The sequence below is a fragment of the Rousettus aegyptiacus genome, unplaced genomic scaffold (genome assembly GCF_014176215.1).
Source record: "Rousettus aegyptiacus isolate mRouAeg1 unplaced genomic scaffold, mRouAeg1.p scaffold_m13_p_5, whole genome shotgun sequence".
In the NCBI taxonomy this organism is placed as follows: domain Eukaryota; kingdom Metazoa; phylum Chordata; class Mammalia; order Chiroptera; family Pteropodidae; genus Rousettus; species Rousettus aegyptiacus.
In genome coordinates, this window is record NW_023416308.1 from 82,340,251 (window position 1) to 82,360,932 (window position 20,682).

Consider the following 20,682-nt stretch of genomic DNA (forward strand, 5'->3'; position numbering starts at 1 on the left):
CTCTCCCAAAAGAAATGACTTAAGTTTCACATTCCCTCTCCACACAGGATCCAAATGGTGAGAGTATAATTTATAATTCATCTTTTTCAGCTGTAGATTTCTTTGCCATTTCTTGTTCTTCTTTGTCTTGCTCTGTGTCTTCTGTTGTGTGATATGTTTGCAGGGTGCTCGTGCTAGCACTGTTCTGTTCCTTGGCCTGGGTGGGAGTTATGGAGTTATGCAAGTGTTTTCAGTTTGTAATAATTCATTGAGCGGTCCGCACACTTGTGATTTGTGCATTTTGTTATTTGAGTATTGTTTCATTTTTAAAACTTACTAGAAAAGTACTGGATGATAAAACTGAGGAATTCTTCCAAAATCAAAAACAAAAGATGAATGAGTGAGTGATAAGATGAGGTATGGAACATACAGTATCCCAACAACAGACATAACAGAAAGAGAAAACAAAGAAAAAGAAGGGGAAGAAAACATCCAAGGACTAATTTATGAAAAAATTTCCCACAGCTGAAGATTGAATTTCCAAACGAATTGAAAGGGCACATTACCCGCCTATAATGGATGAAAACACACACACACACACACACACACACACACACACTCTCGCTCTCTCTCTCTCTCACACACTCACACACTCTCACACACACACACACACACACACACACACACACACACACACACACTCACACTCACACACACACACTCTCTCTCTCTCTCTCTCTCTCTCTCTCTCTCACACACACACTCACACACTCACACACTCACACACATGCAAGGGAAACAAAAAGATCCCACAAGTTTACAAGCTTCCGGAAGGAAAAAACAGGTCTCAAACAAAGGGTCAGATATCAGAGTGGCTTTAGATTTCTCAATAGCAACACTGGAAGCTAGAAGCCATGAAGTAATACATTAAAATTGAGAACAGGTATTTCCAAGCTGCAAGTCTACATTTTTCCAAACTAGGAATCTGTAAGGACAGAATAACCACCTTTTATATGTACATGATATCTCAAAAATTTCCATCCCATTACTTTCTGGTGGAAGATACACTCCACTAAAACAAGAGAATAAACTAAAAGGAAAGCATGGGATCCAGGAAAAGAGTATTCAGCACAGAACCTTTATACAAGAGATGCCCTGAAGCCCAGGATGAATGATGAATGGGGAGCCCAGGAAGACAGTGGGCCCCAGTCCAGCCTGGAGCAGATCTCCAGGGTCCAGAAGAGGCTTCTTTTAACAGACAAAAATGTACAGAATTTCTGATGTGAGCTAATATATTGAGAGGAGATCCTGACAAATGGCCAAAGGCTTGGGGTTGAATTAGCAATCAATGCAAAGAAACTAAACAAACTGCAAAGGGACAGCTCTGAAGGGCCACTCTACCCCCAGAGCTCCGATGGTGTCAGTCTGGGCTGTGCTCTGGCCTGCAAGTCGACTTCTCCTTTTCCTCAATTCTAATCCCCAACCTCCAATCTTCTTCTCTTCCCATGGGTGTTCATCCCAAGAGCACTCCCTAGTAAACATCCTACATGCTAAAACTCCGTCACAGAGTTTGCTTTCTGAAAACCCCAACCTACAGCACAACTCCAAGAAAAGGAAATTTGTGGAGCAAAGGACAATTCGTCGTATTTTACTATGCCATACAGCTATCAACAGCATTTACACAATCTAACAATGTAAGCTCTATGTATTGTTCTAACCAAAACCACTATATCATTTTATCAAGCAGATAAGAGAATGAGAAGATGTATGTGTGTCTGGGCAGTGTAGGAGAAAAGTGAGATAAACCCCCAATTTCCATAGCAAGAAATCAAGAAATAATACCTAAGATGAAAAATCGACAAGCAGAAATTCTAGCCGGTCATTTAGAAATGTAGGATACATACCAAGATAATTAGGTAAAAAGGAGATGGAAGTGGTTGTCTCTGCTCCAGCCAGAGAGAGAGAGAGAGTGGGCAACAGATTGCTATTTTCCAGATTTGACTCTTCAAACTATGGGCATGTCCAATTTTCATAAAAACACAACTAAAACCAAAACATTAAGCATTGGCTGTGTGATCACGTAGGTCAAGTATGGTATCTTTCTACAAGATGCTATGCAGCACTGAAATCGAAAGGTGCTCATAATACCATGTTAAGTGGAAAAAGTAGATGTGCACATTAAATGTAAAATGATGTGCATGTTAAACCCCACTTTAAAAAATTAGATGTAGAAGTATATATCTGCCTAGAATAAAAGCTGAAGCTGTATATGCCAAAATGTTTGGAGTCACTCTCTTCACATGATGGGATGTGGAGGAATTTCAATTTTCTTCCATATGCTTATACTTGGAGCCCAGATATCTTGACATCTCTGAATCCCTAAGTCTTCCAGGCTCACAGGATCAACCTTTTTAAGATTTCATCAGAATTGGCTGAAGTCGTCCTCCTACATACTGTGCAAATTCCAATGCCCTCCCCCAACCCTGGCGCACACTTCCAGGTGCTTAATTCTCCCATTTCCTCTTCCTGCTGCTCTCAATTCCCCTGGCATCCAGCTTTCTGCAGCTGTTTCCTTCTCTCTGTCCCCAGTTAACACAGATACGGAGCACTGTACCCTTTCCTTAATCTCCCTAAAGAATATGTTACTCAAGGGACTGCTGAGGGGGATAGCTCTACATGGCGCTGTAGACAGCTTAAAATCACAGTGGCACCCCATTCCTTCTTGTGCTGGCTGATCCTGCGCCTGGGGCATTCTCACTATACATTCTACTTTGACCCCTGCTTCTCACCAGGTGGCTGGGTCTCTCTCTGGATGTCCTCACTTCTTCCCCCTGGCCCCACTCAATGTCCTCTGGGTCCTCACCTGCCATGAAACTGCCAATTTCAAGTCCTTCAGTTCCTTATCCCAAAGACTGTCAAGACCCCTTTTAAGAGTCATCATCTCCTTCAAGTTAAACAAGCAGCTGGAGCCAGTTCTTCTGTTTGTCTCTCCGTTACACTTTACTTGAGGACACTGAGGAACAGGAGGCACACTACCTGGGTGCATGGGGCCCATGGCATTCTCAGACTACAACCTAGCTGTCTCAGGGTACCAGATTAATGCCTACCTTTGGGATTCAGCGATCTTATTCTAAATAAAAAACAATCCAAGAAAATCAACCTACAATTGTGAATTTAGTCAACTGAAATCCGTTGCAAACAAACCAAGCATCAATTTTAATTCAACTTCCTGATTGCTTTCTGATACAAAGTTGCACAAATCCATGTGGTCTCATGATGCTAGAGGGTTAGGCTTAGCAAACTACACAACCAAGTGAGCTACAGTGGTAGGCTGAGGTCACACAAATCCAGCTCTCATCAGAGGTGCCTCCAAATGCCAAAACTGAAAGAGAGGCAGAAACATAAAACCCAAAAGCTTTTAAAAGCCTTACAAGATCTTGGCTAAAGGTTTCTTTATTGAAAGGCCTGTACCTAATGTGTTCTGTGTTTTGGTTCCCAGCTGTAATATCACTGAGAACAGCAACATTTTGAGAAAGTGAAGCATAAGGATTCAAAGAGCTGCCTGGTGTATGACAGCCACAGGGGTAGAGACGGTATTGGCTATCCCCAAGGCCAGAACTTACCAAGGACAGAGCAGAAGATCAGCATTCAAAAGTTTGAACAAAATGGAAAGTAACATATGATCTGGCCCAGTGATGCCCTTGGCCCTGTTCAGAGTTCAGCAATCAAGCTATCAAAACCAAACTCTCAGCAATTAATCCTGCAGTTCCGAAGTTGCTGCAATTGTCCAGTCTGTGCAGCTCGAGTTAAAGGTCAACCTTATAATAAACCTTTCGGAAGCTGAGATCATTGCAACCCCAGCCTGAGAGCCAGGGCAGAAGCGTTCAGGGCCTGCCCCTCCCCAGAGGAAACAGCAGAGTCAGGAAAAAACAGGAAGGAACCTCAAGTTCCAGGGATTCTCATGTGTCCAGCCTGCCTCACCTCCCTCAGAATTAGTACAAGTGAAGGGAGTTCCCACAGGTGAGTGTAAGCCTGTGAGCATGGACATACACACCACCCCACATGTTTTAGCTTGGCTAAAAGCATAGGTCTGTGTAGTAAACTGAAGTGTAGACTATGTATCCTCAAGGCCTAGGGAACAACTTGACCACTCTTCTTCCCCAACCTACATCCAATCCATCGCTGGGTCATGCAATCTTGCCTCTGAAGCAACACTAGGATCCCTTCCTTTTCCTCTAATTCCACCACCACCTTTGGTGTTTTCTTAAATGTCTAAAACAGTATCTGGCATATAATTAGGACTCAATAAATATTTGTTGGATAAATGAACAGCAGAGTGAATGAAAATACTCTCTGTTGTTTCAAGTGTCAGGCCAGAAAATTGGGCCATGCTGACCTACTGGACCACCTATGAATAAGACCTCTATCTCAGCGCATAGTATAGCGGCAGCCTACACAGAGTTAAAGGAATATCTGATCAGCAAAGATGTCAAGAGGGTGCCTAAAACTTTTAAGCTGGAGTCAAACCACAAAAAGCATGACCTGGGCCAGAGCCCCTATTTCCCCCAAGATGGGTACTACAATCATAATTAAAGAAAAACTACCGAGGCCATCCACATTGAAAGAGCATACAATGTACCAGAGATTACTGATCTAGAACCACCACCGCCAAGATATATTCTAGTAAAACCACTCAACTTAAAAGAAAAAAGGAAAAATTCTTTGATGGTTGAGGCAGGAAAAAAAAAAGTGACATAATAAAAGAAAATGATCGTCAGACTTTTGACAATACCTCATACCAGAAATAAATATATTCGAGATATCTAAGGAGAGAAAATATGGGCCAAGGATTTTATATCTAGCAAAACTGACCTTCAAATAAAACAGACACACATGTTATCAACAAGTAAGAACTCTCAGACATACATTCCTACAGTAATTCCTAAAGAATTTATTAAAAAAGCATCAGACAAAATGACTGGAGAGACAGCAACATAATGTCTAGTGAGGAGCATTAAATATATAGTCGCTTGTAGAATTAACAGTAAATGAGGACTATAAGGTAGAACATTTAATTTACAATGGGATGGTGGTCATGGAGATGTGCCATTCAAAGCTACTTCAAGGGAACCTGCTGTGGGACCATAACTAATATATTATCTGAGGTTAGAAGACCTACCAGATGGTTATGTTCCATGGGAGGCTCTAGAAAACATACTATCCATCAAGGCATCATAAATATGCTGGTGAGGGGAATACCAACTCCACAGAGACAGTCAGTCTCTCCCACATGCCAGGGCTAACAGAGAAATCACAGAGCCGGCTCTGAAAGAGCCACAGAAATGAAGAGGCCCTGAATAGCGGCCTGTTGGTGGAACTTAACCATCACATGCTGGGAGGTCACAATTACCTTCAAGCCTTACAAGGCTGGAAAGGCAGCCAAAAGGCCTTGACCAAAAAGGAGTTGTAAAAATGATTAATACAACATGATGTCCTTAGAAGTAAAACAGACAAACAACAAGGGAGCTGCTTAACGTCAACCAGAAGAAGGCAAGAATAGAGTTGCAGAAAATGGTCACCTCAATAGAAAGTCATAATCTTTTTTCAGTTCCTAGATCTGAGCTAATATTTAGATCCAGAACTCACTGACTGAAGATAGGGTCAGTCCCTATGACCCAGTGACAAGTATATACTGTAAATATTCCTCCAGAAATCCAAGAATGACCTATGGAATGGGGAATGCCCAGACACTTCAAAGAATATTGGACACAGGCTCGGAGCTGACATTCACACACAAAGAACCAATGTGTCATCATCCTACCAACTCCATTAGAGTGGGGACTTCCAGGGCTAAGTAATAAACACAGTCCTGGCTAAAGCCTAATTCCAGTCCACTGGGTCCACAGATTCATCCAACTGGTCATTTCCCCAGTCCCCAATCTGAAATTGATATATTTGGCAATTAGAATAATCCCAACACTGAGTCCTGAGCTTGGGGATCAGGGCGATCACAATGGAGAAAACTGAGCTGAAGTCTCTGAAATTGCTCCCCAGCCCACCTAGCCAAGATATTAAATAAAAAACATCAGAACTTACAGGGGAAGAGGCTGGCAGAAATCAATGCCACCATTAAAGACCTAAAGGATGTAGCCATGTGGTTCCTCTTATGTCTCCATTTAATTCGTCACTCTGGACCCTGGCAAACCAGAAAGATCTTGAAGAATGACTACGCGGTTCAACCAAGTAATTGCCCTAATAGCAACTACTGTGCTAGATGCGCTATCATTGCTAGAACATAGTTAGGCCTCAGATACATAGTATGTGTCCACTGAGATGGTTGATAATGTTCTTTTCTATTACAGTGAAACAAGAGGATCAGAAACAGTTCACAATTATGTAGAATAGACAAAAATATTCACTTACCATTCTTCCCCAAAGCTATGTTAATTCTCTTGCCTTCAGTTGTAATATAGTCCATAGGAACAAGCTGGACATCCCACAGAAGATCACAGATCTGTTACATCAATTACATCATGGTGACTAAGTGGGAAAAGCAAGAGGTGGCTAGTTTATCACAGACCTTGGTGGTAAGACACATGTGCTCCAGAAGGTGATAAACCCTAAGAAAACTCAGCAACCTGCTACCTCAGTGAAGTTTTTGGGTACCCAGCAGTCAAGGGTATGCCAAAATATTCCCTTCAAATTAAAAGACAAATTGATGCCTTTTGTATCCTCTACCACAAAGAAGGAAGCACAGCATCTGGAAGGCCTCTTTGGGTTCTGAAGTTCTGTGGTCACTGTTGACACCTAGGAATTCTTCTCTGATGACAGAGAAAGTCGCCAGCTTTGAGAGGGGCCTGGAGCAGAAGAAGGCTCTACAAGACGTCCAAGCTGCTAAGCAAATATTCTATCATTTGGGTCATATGATCCAGCAGACTCTATCATGTTGAAAAGTGTCAGTGGTGGGTAAAGATGCAATACAGAGCTCACTGTTAGCCCCAGTGAAAGAATCACAAAGCAGGACACTGGGATTCTGGAGCAAAGCCATGCCAACTGTAACAGATAATTATATACCTTTTGAGAAACAGCTCCTCACATATGAGTGGGCCTTGGTTTAGATGAAATGCTAGACTGTGAGCCTCAAGTGCCAGTACATCAAGAACTTCTCATTAGGAACTGGGTTCTTGTCAGACGTGTCAAGTCGTAATGTCAGGTGCAGGTAGCAGAAGTCCATTGTAAGATGAAAATGGTAACTGAGCTTGGTTTGCTGATGGGTCAGTTTGGTATATGGGTGGAAGCCAAAAGTGGACAGTGGATGCCTGACAGTCACGTTCCAGTGTTGCCTTGGAAGACAGTAGGAAGCAAGGGAAAGCCAGGGAAAATCTTCCCAATGAGCAGAGTAGTAAGTGGTCACTTGGTTATGGAAGGAGCGCTATACACAAGAGAATAAATACATTCCTGGGCAGTAGCTGGTTGATGGACTAGCTTGGCTAGTCAGGGGACTGGAAAGCAAAAGTCTGGAAGATTAGGGGCAAGAAGGTCTAGGGTAGAGGCATATGGGTGGATATTTTAGGCACAAAGTAAGATTTTTTTTGTATCACACATTAGCACCAACCAGGGAGCATTCACCACAAAAGAAAACTGAACAACCAAGAAATTAAATGACTCAGGCACTTCATCATTGGCCATCCTGGACAGGCACCTGCATGGAGTTGATCCTAGTGGCAGAGATGGAGGCTACACATAGGCCCAGCACCATGGAAGCCCACATACCAAAGCTAATCTAGCTACTGCCACCCCTGAATGTCCAATCTGCCAGCAAAAGAGACCAGTGCTGAGCCCCAGATATGGCACTATTCGTCGAGGAGTTCAACCAGCCACTCGGTGGCAAATCACCTATATCAGGCCCCTTCCATCCTGAGAGGGCCAGCAATTCATCCTCACAGGAATAGAGATCTATTCTGGGATTAGGTTTGCCTTTTCTTTCCACAGAACCTCAGCCAGCACCAATCTCCAAAAGCTTAGAGAATACCTTATCTTCAGGTGTGAAACCCCACCCAGCACAGCATCCAACACCAGCACAGCATCCAACACCCACTTCGCAGGGAAGGAAGTTAGGGAATATGTACATACACTGCACCATCCCGAAGCTGCCAACCTCAAAGAGCTATAGAATGGCCTACAGAAGGCACAACTGAAGCACTAGCTTCAATAATTTGAGGCAGTAATGTGCAAGGCTAGAGGGTCATCCTTCGGGATCCAGTACAGTCGTTAAATCAGGGACTTGGTATGTGGTGCTATGTCCGTAAGGAAGAATACATGGGTTCCGGAACCAAGGGTCAAAGCAGGAGTGGTGACACTTACAATCACTTCCAAAGACCCACTGAGGGACATTGTGCTTCTTGTTCCTTTAGCTCTGGGTTCTGTAGGATTGGAAGTACTGTCCCCAAAGGGGGACACTCTTGCCAGGGGACAGAGCATTACATTCTATAGATCTCAGTGCCACCAGAGTACTTTGGACTCCTTGTGCCTGAAGACCAGCAGACAAGAGTCACCATCTTAGCAGAGATAATCGAGCCTAAATAGCAGGAGGTGGCAGGGTTGCTTTTATACATCGGGGATGGGTAAAAGACATGTGAAATCTCTGTTTTCTCACAGAAATAGCTGATTTCAAGTTTAGGACAGAAAATGTACAAGATGAGACTGGGGCATCTCTAAATACCAGAAAGCAAGCACCAGGGTTATGTCAAACAACTCAGGACCAACTTGAAGAGGCTCCCAACAGCCAAGATGGAACAATAATAATAAAGGCAATAGAATAAAACCTATCAAAATACATTTAAACCCCTGAGTTCATCATTTTTTTAAAAAATAGCCACTTTCTGAGAATAAAAGGGAACTTGTGCAGTTCATTATCTTAAGTTGAGAATTAGAATTAGTTAAGAAAAGCATTAAGCACTTATCCTGCCTTTCCTATACAAACTCTATTGAGAAATCAAATAGATGAGGGTCGGCATCTCCTTATAAAATTATTCCATCTAATGAATGAAAACAAAATGATAGATTAGAATATCTCCATGTTGCAACACCTCCCCTCTCCCCAAGTGAATTACTTACAGGATGTAGGCATTGAGCATCGGTGGCTACTAACGTCAAAAAAAAGTAAACACTACATGTGATGTGCCTCCTGATAAATGAACACACCACCACCTAGAGTCTCATCAAAGGGTTCAAAGCCAAGGCAAATCAAGTCTCTGGATCTAGCCACTGATTTGCAGGAATGCAAAGGATGCACAGTGAACTGCATCACCAGCATAAAACTAGTAAAATCTAGACTGTGGAAAACTACAGTTCAAATGGCCAGGTTCTTCAACAGACTACCTGTTTAAGGAAAAGAAAGGGACAGAGTGGACCCTTTAGATGAAAACACTTAAAAGTTGTATCAAGTTAAAAAAAAAAAAGTGAGACTAAAAACCAGAGTGTGTAGGGATGCAAACTTGGGTGATAAAACAATAAAGAAACTCAAGTAAACGATCATAACTAGGGTCAAAAAATTAGAAGGAGGGAAGTAGCTGGGACGTGGATGGGGGACAGGGGAATGGAAGAGTTCTGGGAGACTGGTAAAGCTCTATTTTTGACCTGAGTGGTGCTCCCCTCTGTCTCAGACTCATCTCTAGCACTAGACTTCTGTAAGCTTTGCTATGTGGCAGGCACCTTCGCATCATCATGCCTTTACTCATACTTCTTTCTCTACATGCAATGTCCACTTCTCTGACATTCCTTCACCTTAAGCAGAACCATCGTGGCCAATACCTCCCCTGGTGTCATACTCCCCCACAGCACTTGCCTGAGGTCCTTGAGGACAGGGGTCTGAGTCTCAATCAGGAACCAGGACAAGGTTTGATATAATAGGGTAATCACTACCACCACCACTACCATTTACCAAACACTTTAGTATACACCTGACCCTACCACAGATATATATGTAGAGTTATTTAGTCCTTACAACAACCCTATGATACAGGCACTATTACCAGTCCCATTTTATAGATGAGTAAACTGAGGTCGGGGAAAGTTATGTAGTTTGCTCTAGGTCACAACAGGCAGAGCAAGGATTCAACCTAAGGATTTGGACTCTAAAGTCTGTGATCTTAACTACTCCCAATGAATTCATTTATTCTACATTACCTACCATGTGCCAATTACTACTTAGTGAAAAAAAATGGACCATGTCCCTCCCTCCCTTATAAAACATGTATTTAGAATTAGTAAATAATGAGTATAACAGTTGTAGGAAGGAAAATAAAACACAGTAAGGGGATAAAAAGTAACTGACCTGTTGGTATTTTAGAGCAGTCAGGGTAGATCTGATGACATGTGAGCAGAGACCTGCATCAAATAAGGGAGTAGTCATAAATGGAAACGCCACAAGCTTGGAATGACACAGTTCTGGTAACTGCGAACGACTTATGAGATAGGTGTAGCCTTGGGCAAGTAATTAAACGCTGAGCTTTGTTTTCCTCACCTGTAAACCAAGAATAATCTAAACTTGCCTTGTAGAGTTGTGAGGAAAACGGAGGTGTGTGCATGGCACAGCTTAAGGGAATCTCTGGCCTAGGCCCACAACAGACATGTATACAGTGAGATCCATCCTGCCTTTCTTATCCAGCCAAGAATCCCCCTTCCTGCTCCAGGGGTGCTGCCCACCTCTCCTCCATTTCCAAAACAACTGAAGACTCCCCAGGTAGACAGCTGGAGCTCAGTACACTTACACCCCCTGCCGGCAGGATATTGTACTGCGACTGTCCGAGACTCCAGTCCCTTTCATCATCTTTTAAAAAAGCCTTATCTGGGCACTTACCACCTGCTAGACACCAGGATGGGAAAGAACAAGGCACTCTCTCTGCCCTGTAGGAGCTCACAGTCTAGAAAGTGGGCCTAACGCGAATGCGGACAATGACAATCAGGGGAATAAGTGCCAACCAACATCTAAGAAACTATAAGAGCACAATGAGAGAATAATTACTGTGTCCAGCAGAGATTAGGGAAGGCTTTATAGTAGTAAATGGTGGACAATGAAAAAAAGCAAGTGGGCACAAGGGGAGGGATTCCAAGTAGAGGGTACAATTCATGCAAAATCAAGGAAACACAAAAGACATTGACTGGTTTGAGGTGTTCTACCTGACCATGCTACACTCCCAGAGCTTCCTGCCTAAGCAGCTTGGTTGAAGAATAAAACTGAAGGAAGCTGGTTTCCAGGACTCTCATAAAGCTCTATTACCTGCTATCTCAGAAAAGGAAACCCATCTTAAGAAAGAGCTCTATTTCCCAAGGGCAGACAGGATCTCACATGTCTACACCTGGTCTTCCTTACCGTTCAGGATGGCCCATCCTGTGTTGGTCAAGTGACAATCTTTGCAACCTTAGATACATCTTTTCCCCTGTGTGTCTCAGCCTCCTCCTCTGTAGAGTAGGAAAATAACCCTTGTCTGCATCCCTCTCAAATAACCATTTAAGTTAACAGCTACGAAAGCTCCTGGTGCGGCAGCAGGAAGGACCCAGGAGATGTCAGGCCCACAGGGGCATCCTGGGCAGTCCACAGCCCAGAGCCAGCTGGGCGAGGCAAGAGCAACAATGCTGCAGTCAGGTCCTCTCACACACAGATCACGCTGCAACCTCCACCACCCACTGCTCATAACCCCCCATAAAAATCAGGGAATCATGCAGGTTTGTTTCAGGTGTTTTATTAAGTGGGCCATACTGTAGCTGGTTTCTAAGTTGCAAAACAACATAAATTTAACAATAATAACATAGCCAGTTAGACTGTGACAAGCTTTTCCTTTTCTTAAAAAAAGAAAAAATAAAAAGAAAGACTTAAAACACACAATGAGAGTTAAATAAATAATACGGGAAAAAAATGGAAAACTTGTTAAAACATGCTTATGTTTACTTCTGTGCAACTGCGTGCCAAGAGGAAATGTTGATTTTCTGCACGATGATACATCTCAGCATGTCTTCTTCCCAAATAATACTGACACAAAAAGAAAAGATGTGCGACTGACTCATCAGTGCTTGTAGAGGCACTACTAAAAATCCCTTTGATTGGAGCTTGGGCTTCCCGCCCAGCACACCTATGTGTGGCCCAGGAAAGCCAAATATCTGTAATAATGTTAATATAGAAAACATTAGTTTAAAAACAATGTGGAATGGCCTTATTAACGCAGTGGGGCAAGAAAGTAGAACTGCCCCACATGCGGTGCCAGGCTCAGTCCAGGGAGGCCGCAGGCTCCCAGCGTGCGGCCATGGCGAGGGAGGGCACCAGCTTCAAAATAAGCGGCACCAACCTCGTCTCCCTCTCCCTATCACTCTTTCACATGAAAGTGTGTAAAAAGCAAATCAGCAAATAAACTCTAAAATAGATTATTTATTCCAAAAATCCTCTAGATTTCTTTTTACAGTGAGTGTACATTTCCTCTCCATTTCCTGCACAACCTGCTTAAGTCCCTTGGGGAAGAGGGTCAGAGCTGCAGGGTGAGTCTTTCTCAGTCCTATTGCTAGCTGGTGCTGGGAGGTCAGATGTCGATGCCCTTGACAAGGGATGTCTCCAGCGTGATGTTGAACTCCTGCAATGTCTGCAGCACGCGGATCAAGGAATTGACAAGTGTGTGGTCTTTGATCAGTGCCACATCCTCATACATGTGTGCGGTGATGGGGCAGTCGGCCAGCAAGGCAATCCAGTGGTGTAGGAGGTGATCTCTGGTGGGCAAGATCAGTCCAAATGGTTCAGAAGGGAAAGGAAGGGAGATGGTTAGTTCAAGACCAAGGGGAAGCCTGCTCAACCACTCCCTAAACGAAGTCTGAGCTGGAGAAGCAAATAGCTCCCCATAATACCCTTTTCGTCCTGTAACAGGGCTTGGCAAAGAGGCCCTACACAGCTTTAAAAGGCTCCCACTGAGGTTCTGCCCAGCCCTAAGACACCAACCCAATCTGACCCAAATCAGCCCCGTCATCTGACGCCAGGCCTGCTCCTCCTTCCTTACTGCCCCCTCCCTCCCTACATAACCCTACTACCAACCAGACACCAGGACCAGGCAGCACCACTTCTTCTACCTCAACAGCCGATCTTTAGGAAATAGCCAACCACTCCTCCCCATAGCTACCACCATCAGGAATAATACTAAGAGCTAATATCCACATAGTGCTTAGCATGTAGCAAGTACTGTTATAAGAGATTTAACCGTCATGGCAACCCTATGATACAAGGTAGGTGCTATTAGTGCTAATATTGTCTCCACTTTATAGATGAAGAAATTGAGTAGCTTGTCCAAGATCACACAGCTAGTAAGTGGGTGATCTGAAAATGTAAACTTAATGAATCTGGTTCCAGAGACTATAACCACTACACCAATTCCCTCCCTTCTGTGGCCTGAACAAATTCAGCTTTAAGTTTATTTGGGCTTCCTGCTCTCATCTGACCTACTCGAATAACCCCTAACAATCTTGCCCACTCTGTCACACATCATCCGGGACATCAAATTAATATAATTTCAGTTCCCTGATAAACAAATCTATACTAATAAGAAAGGATTCTGTCCCAGCTCCTCAAGGCTCACCCTTATAGCCTTCTCTGATCTTTCTCCTCTACATTTTTAGCATATCTTATGAATGTGTACTTCTTTTTTGGACTTTCACAACCTTCTGCCTTGTACTTTTTTTAACTGGGACAAGTGAACTTCTACATGGTAGGGGCCATGTTTGACTTAGCTCTATTCTCACCACTTTCCACAAGGTCTGGCCTATTAAATGTTTGTTGAAGGAATGACTAGATATATTCTCTTTCAAATTTCACCAGTGGGGTGGTTTTATTCCTTCTCATAAAAATGTGGCCCCTTCTCCCCAGTTACACACACACTCTTATCCCCACTTCCACAGATTCCCATCCATATATATGGTACATGAAGGAAACTAAGGGTCTCTAAGAAGCCCTCCAAGGCCTCACTTGTCCAAGGACGCCTGGTATTAGCCAGTCCCCCACACCCTGCACCACATAAGGATTCCAGCACCACCTCCAAGGCTGGCTACTATATACTGTGGGCTGTGAGGCTGAAGTACCTTGCTCCCAAGCACACCAGCATCTGAAACTTGCCATCCTTGCCAATGTTCCGGGGAGTATTGTTGATTGCAGTGACAAATCGGCAGAAATTCCGAGCCCTTGTATGCCAGTTTTCTTCAGGAACAACTTCATTCTGCTCCAAAGTTTCATAATAAGTTTGTGCTTTTTCTGTGAAGAGATAAACCTGCCAGTGACAAAGGCTTTCAAAACCGACCTATCCCTCACTATCCTGCAGGCCACTTGCCATGGACCTCCCCATGCTGATGCAGGTAACTTAATGAGAATAACCTGAGTGTTCTAACATCACTGGTCACATTTCAAAATGATCCTTATGTTCCTCATCAATAGTTTTAAAAGTTATTTATGTGGCCCTGATATAAAGCTGATTGTTTCTCTAAAGATAAAAAAACTCTTGTGAAATAAGTTCCTTATATGAAAATTCTCCAAGTGGGTACAACACAGGGCTTGGGCTCCAATGCTATCAACTAGCCCTCTGGATCTACAAGAACAAAGTGTGAGGACTCAAAACTAAGCCTATACTATACAACGGATGCCTAAAAAGAATCTATTCTGTCCAGTTCTCAGGAGGTGAGGAGTAAACGGTGAGAAAAGGCAGGGCAAACAAACGATTGCTCTAATCTGAGTCACCTGGTTTGGCTTCTTTAACCGCAGACCCCAGAGGTTACACCCATGTATACTGGTGAGTCCCCGTGTCTCACATGCTTTTCCCACCCTCATACCCTAGTCCAACTCACCCAGGAAATCCCAAATAAAGACATTTTTGAAGAGACGGGGTGATTTAAATCCATGCTGGAAAGCCTGTTCCAGGGCTGAGACAAGGCCACACTCTCCACACAGCAACAGTGTCAGACTGCCTCGCTGGTAAAGAAATGGGGGAGAGTTGACAGGCTTGCCTCAGCCAAGCTGCTCTCCCACCACTGCATCCCTAAATCCAAAGCCCACAGTTTGGACAGAAGCAAAGGACAGGCAGAGGCCCAGTCTATTTCCCCAGCACCTGGCACAGTGCCTAGCTCAGAACAGCTCTCGGAGTGAACACCTGCTAAATGAATGGATAAATGAAAAGATGATGGATCTGGGTACAGACCAGGGGGACAAATCCAGTGTGGCCATTATTCAGGGAGACCTAGGAAAATCCTGAAGAGGACAAGAACACACAATATTCACAAGGGGCCTAGGAACTCTGATGGGTCATTTGTGTATAAGAAAAGCAGTGTAACCCAAGGCAGAAGCCCCCAAAGGAAGGAAACTGCTCAATCTCAAACTAACTGAGGCACACACTGTACACTCCAAGCAAATTTTCTCTTATTCAATATAAGGCCCTGGGTTGAAGGGCAGAAAGGCTCACCTCTTTCTCAGGCTTATGGAAGTGCTTCACGATGCCATTGACTGCCTCCCCAATGGACTCCTGGATCTGCCCAGTGTTCAGCTCTGATAAAAATCAAGCAGACATCCCTAACCAATCTCAGAAACTAACAGTGCTCAGCTGACTGAGCAGTAGACTGAGGACATTGGGAGGGCTCAAGAGAGAGGCAGGACAGCCTGGACCCTTCCTGAGAAGAGTGGCTCTCACCCACCCAAATTCGCTGAGCTAGCTCTTCCTAAAATCTTGGGAAAAAAGCAAAAGCCAATACCTTAGAGTTCCATAAAGTTTATTTTTCATTTTACCCTAGAATTTTTGGCAACCAAAAATGGGACAAGATTTGGCCATGAAGCTCAGGAACCACAAAAGAGAAAACCAGAAGGTAGACCCCTCTCTTCTCTAGTATCATATACAAATAATATAGAGAACCCAGTCTGGGCTCCATGAGCTCTCCCCTCTCCTTCCAAGCCTCGAAGGAGAGTTCCAAATCCCCCGAGGATTCATGAGAAGAAGGCGACAAAGGCCTGAGACTGCTTTGTCAGTAGAGGTGGCTCCTGAGGCAGCTGCACAGGCTGGGGTTTGGGCTAATACATCAGGGCTCCCAGGGATCTGCCCACATTTCCCAGGCTGGGTAGTATGAGGACCCAGCCCCTCCTCTCACTTACTGGGCTTGTTGTTAGGTGAGATGGTAACAAGCCTCCGGATGACGCTGGGGGACTGCTGCAAGGGTGGGGTCCGGCATGGCCTCTCATCCACCTCGGGCTGGGATGTGAGCAGCTCCCCAACTAGGACCCGCTCCAGGCTCCCATCGTCCATGCCCTTCCCCAACCACCGGCCACACGGGAACCTAAAAGTCAGGCAATGGCCTGTCAGAGCTGCCTGCTTCTCCAGCGTCTTTCCCCTTGCTGCTTAGCAAGAGCCATCGACAAAGCCAATGCCTGGGAATCCATCAAGGCCCTGCTCATCCATCCCACTGTGTATTTCATCAGGGATGACAACTGAGTGATGGATGGCCTGGAACCTATGCACAGCAATGTTACACATCTTCGCTTGGAAAACCCTCCTATTTTTCTTTCAGGTACACAGGCAAAGCCAAACAGGAAGTTACCTTGGTCTATTACAACCTAAAGGGTCTCCTTGTGAACTCCATATACCCGAGCTTCAAACAAAGACCCCAGTGGTACATCTTGCCCCACTATCTTAGAGTATACCTGAAGGAACACTTACTTGTAGGTATGTCCTGTGATCTCATTCCTGACCATCACATACTCCACCAGCCATTTGGCATACAGCCCAGAATTATCATGGCCTATCTGCACAGTAGTGAGCTTTCCCAAGTTCTGGCACTGTGAGAGAATAGCCAAATAGAGAAGATGGGCTGGGTCAGAAAAACAGAAAAAGAGAGTGGCATTTCTCAGAGGCAGAGATCTGACTGGCTGCCTAAAACCTGGCCTCTGAGCATTCACAGGGGCAGAGCTCATGGCTCTACCCACCACCAAAGCTAGCAGTACAGCACGATCTTATGAGGGGCCCATGGCTGAGAAAGAAGATGCTGCTATCTAGAGGGAGAACAGGGCCTGGGAGCAGGCAGCTATGGAAGTGGGATAGCAGTTTGGGATTCAGAGGTATCTGTAAACACCTGGGATCAGAAGCTGAAAGAACTCTTGGGTATTTCTCAACATACCATGGACAGGGAAGTATGCAAGTTCAGATGGGTAAGCACCTTCCAGCCAGAGACCATTTAGGCAGGCTTCTCCCTCCTCGAGTCAACCCTTTGCTCCGACCTCCAAACATCTCAGCACAGGTGAGCTATGCTGATGCTTAACACTGTACAGAGTAAGGCCTCCATAAAATTCTGCAGAAAGCTCCAAAAAACAGCTGTTGCAAACTCAGATCCCCACAAAGCCTGGGGTTGTGGTCCCCGGATAACACATACCTCAAAGGTCATCTCTAACACGTTCCTGGGAATCTGCAGGATCTGTGTCTCACCCAACTCTCCCGAGATGCAGATCCATGGGTTGGCAGTGAACATGGAGCCCCCCAGCTTCTTGCTTGGTACAATCAGGATGTGGTAGGGGATCACTGTTTAGGGGAAGCCACAAAGGCATTGAGGGGGATCAGGAATCCCTCCCATACCTGAAAGGGCCCTGATCTGCCCCAGGCATGCTGGTATGATTGTGGCTGCTGCTGTACTGGCCCTGGCAGAGCCCAGAGCAGCAGGTCCCGAGGACCTAGGCTCTGGCTGGCTCAGAAGATCAGCCAATCCTCCCCTCACTCTCACTCCTCCCACGGTTACCACCCAAACATCAAAGATCCAAGTCCATATACACACTCGGAAATAAGTGAACCTCAAACAGTATTGCCAATTCGACATTATACTAAATTGCTTTTCAGAGCACTTTTCATTCCGTCACCTCATGAATGCTCATAACACTCTCAGGAGAGGCCACGCAGGTACTGCAATCCCTTTTCTGAGGCACAGAGAGGGAAATAGTTTCCTTCAGGTCCTCTACACTGTAGTTCAATGTTGCCCCTACTGAAGCCTATAGCCCTTGTCTCTAAGGGGAAGGACGGCTATCCTACAAGAGACCAAGCCCCCTGAGACTGCTGAGCCACTGGCCAAACAACTAGCCATGGGGTACATTCATTAACGACCCTGGAGTGTCCTGGCACCAAAAAAAGATGAGGCTCCAGGGGCCTTCCTTAGACCATACTGAATCCTCTTCCTCATTCTGGAAATAGGAAGGCTGAGGCCCACAGCAAGAGTAGACTTCTCACAAATCATAATGAGTTAGGGAAGATTTCTTTACTGGTGTGCAGAGAGGGCAGTGAACTTCACCTCCCCACCCCACTCCACTCCACCTCATTGCCTTAGGCTCCCAGAGCAGTGCCTAGGACAAACGTGATAACATGATGGCCAAAATGACTAAGCTCCCAGTTCAGAGGGAGAATGAGAAGTTTCAGAGGAAAAACAACCTTGAAGAAGGGCATGTGCACCTCTCTCCCCACAGAAACAAAAGGCAAATAGAAAGTGCAAGTGATAATCTGTTTTCTTTAAAATGGGGACAGGGAGTTAGCCTCAGGCAGGCTCATGAAGACTGAAACCAAGAAGGCTAGTGGGGAGTACAGGCCTACTCACGGATAGTTGTGAAGACATTGGTGAAGCAAAAGTAATCGACGGCATTGAAAGAGAGGAGATGATAGAGGAACTGCTCCTTCTCGTCATCACAGCGCAGGAAGGCATAGCGCTTGTACAGCTTTCTGTCAGAGAAGAAGCAATACATCAGTCTCCTGGCCAAAAGGAGGGGGACGATGCTAGAATTATTCAGTTCTGAATGGAGACAGTGAAAAGAATAAGATGTCAAGCCTCAAGTTCTTTAGGGCCACCTGAAAAAGAAACAAAGCCAGCTACTCTGAGGGCTAGAGGAAAAGTAGCTTAAGCTATAGTAGGAATAACAGTATGTGTGTCCAAGGGATGATATTACTATAATGTAAAGTATCAGAGGTCATGGGCTCTCTCTTCTTAAACTGAGGGCTGGCATGAAATTTCTTCAAGGAAGACACAGGACCTCTCAGGCTTCTAGTTAGGGCAACACCCCAGTGTGTGGTGTGGGAGGAGCAATGGCAGGAGGTCTGTGATCATCATTCATTCCCAGGGCTAGTATCAGACCCTCAGCAGACCCGAGATCCATAAGTCAGAACACTGCTCTAAATGTAAAGGTAAGCCCCGGACTACCTCAAAGGCAATAAAGGGAAATATAAAGGAAATGATCTAGGTCACAGGCAAGGAAGAGCTACAGAGATCATGTCCTTCGCCTCTTTTCAAAATTTCTCCTGTCCCCATCCCTTATCCCTACTACTTACTCATCAAAGACCAACTTCTTTGCCTGACATTGCAGGCCATCTGCAATGTACCTACACAACAATGATACCTTCCTTAGGTACAGGGGACACAGAGAGCCAAATGCACAGGTCCTCAACATAGAGAACAAAAAAGGTAATTATCCTGGTCACCAAGAAAAACTAACCACCATGGCCAGAGGTATACGACTCAGCATATCCGTGAGGTTCTATTTAGTCAGGTTTATAAGGTACTTTCAACAGATGACTCACCAACCAAGGCCTACTATGTGCAGGTGCCGAAAAGGGAAACACCTATCCTCAAATACAGTCTAAATGAATATATCAGGTAAACGCCACATAATGAGTTGCTAAATGAAAGGCTCTCTGGCAATTTAAAGAGCCATAAGCTTCAATGGTCCTAAACAATAGAGGCCTGAAGGACAGCACAAATTTAGACTGGCATGTGGAAGAAGGAACAGGACAGAGTATGGAAACCAATTTGACTGGAGTTGACGGCTCAGGGAAGTAATCAGTAATGAGGCTGAAAAGTTAGGTTAGTCGAATGAAGGAAGGCCTGCAATATTCAAGCTAAAGAGTTCGCAGTTTGCCCTACAAGTAATAGGTTTCTGCAATCTGCCCTAGATAAAGGGAAAGCCACAACCAACTTCAGGAATTTTAAATCTGGTGCAGCTGAAGGGTAAAAGGGGGAATGAGGGTGAAACTCTGCGGCAATAAAGGAGACAGGTGGAGGCAGAAGCTAAGGACCTGAAATGTGTATGTGGGAGATAAAGCAAAGAGTCGAACTCACTTAAAATTTTAAACCTAGGTAGGGAAGAGAGGGGATGTTCAGAGAGAATAATGGTGACATTAACAAAAAATTTGAGAGAAAGGTAGTTATGATGAAGACTGTGAAGCTTGCTTTTGTTCTTTCTGACTTAAAGGTAGGAGAGTTGAATGGAAATAAATGCAGAACTGGAGCTCAGAAGAAACATCAGAGCTAGAGCTTCAGACGTGGGAGTCACCTGCTTAGAGGTGAGAGAAGTCATGAGAATGGGTGAGATCATTAAGTGAGAGAGCATGTGAGCAGGTGAGAGTGTGAAAAGAATGTGTGTGCATGCAGAGAACTGAGGACTGTGGAAGCCAACATCATGAGAAGAGCAAGGGGAAAAAGAGAAAAGGGTGGTATAGGGCCATGGCAGCCATGCAAAGTAGCTTCAAGGTAGAGGAAGCATTACACAGTATTAGTCACTGTAGAGAGATTAGGGGAAAAGTTTGAGCTCACTATAGAGGAGCCAACTAACTTCTTCCCTTAGAATACAGGGCCACTTTACCCTCCCCACCACCTTACCCCATCTCCAAGCTGCCA

At 44.7% G+C, this 20,682-nt stretch overlaps 1 protein-coding gene across 3 annotated transcripts in view; it reads right to left on the minus strand.

Moving 5' to 3' along the window:
* Positions 1 to 11,707: 11,707 nt before the first annotated feature.
* DENND5A (DENN domain containing 5A) overlaps positions 11,708 to 20,682 on the minus strand; it is a 75,629-nt gene continuing 66,654 nt past the window's right edge. Inside the window, exons 16-23 of one of the 3 annotated variants that reach the window (XM_016147367.2) lie at positions 18,613 to 18,734; positions 17,410 to 17,555; positions 16,701 to 16,819; positions 16,139 to 16,320; positions 15,459 to 15,541; positions 14,848 to 14,971; positions 14,092 to 14,260; positions 11,708 to 12,735 (exon numbers count right to left, since the gene is read on the minus strand). In XM_016147367.2, coding sequence (XP_016002853.2) covers positions 12,552 to 12,735; positions 14,092 to 14,260; positions 14,848 to 14,971; positions 15,459 to 15,541; positions 16,139 to 16,320; positions 16,701 to 16,819; positions 17,410 to 17,555; positions 18,613 to 18,734 — 1,129 coding nt within the window. In that variant the 3' untranslated portion in view covers positions 11,708 to 12,551. Of the gene's footprint in view, positions 12,736 to 14,091; positions 14,261 to 14,847; positions 14,972 to 15,458; positions 15,542 to 16,138; positions 16,321 to 16,700; positions 16,820 to 17,409; positions 17,556 to 18,612; positions 18,735 to 20,682 lie in introns of those variants that run through there. The other 2 variants (XM_016147368.2, XM_036221862.1) reach the window with 2 other exon arrangements.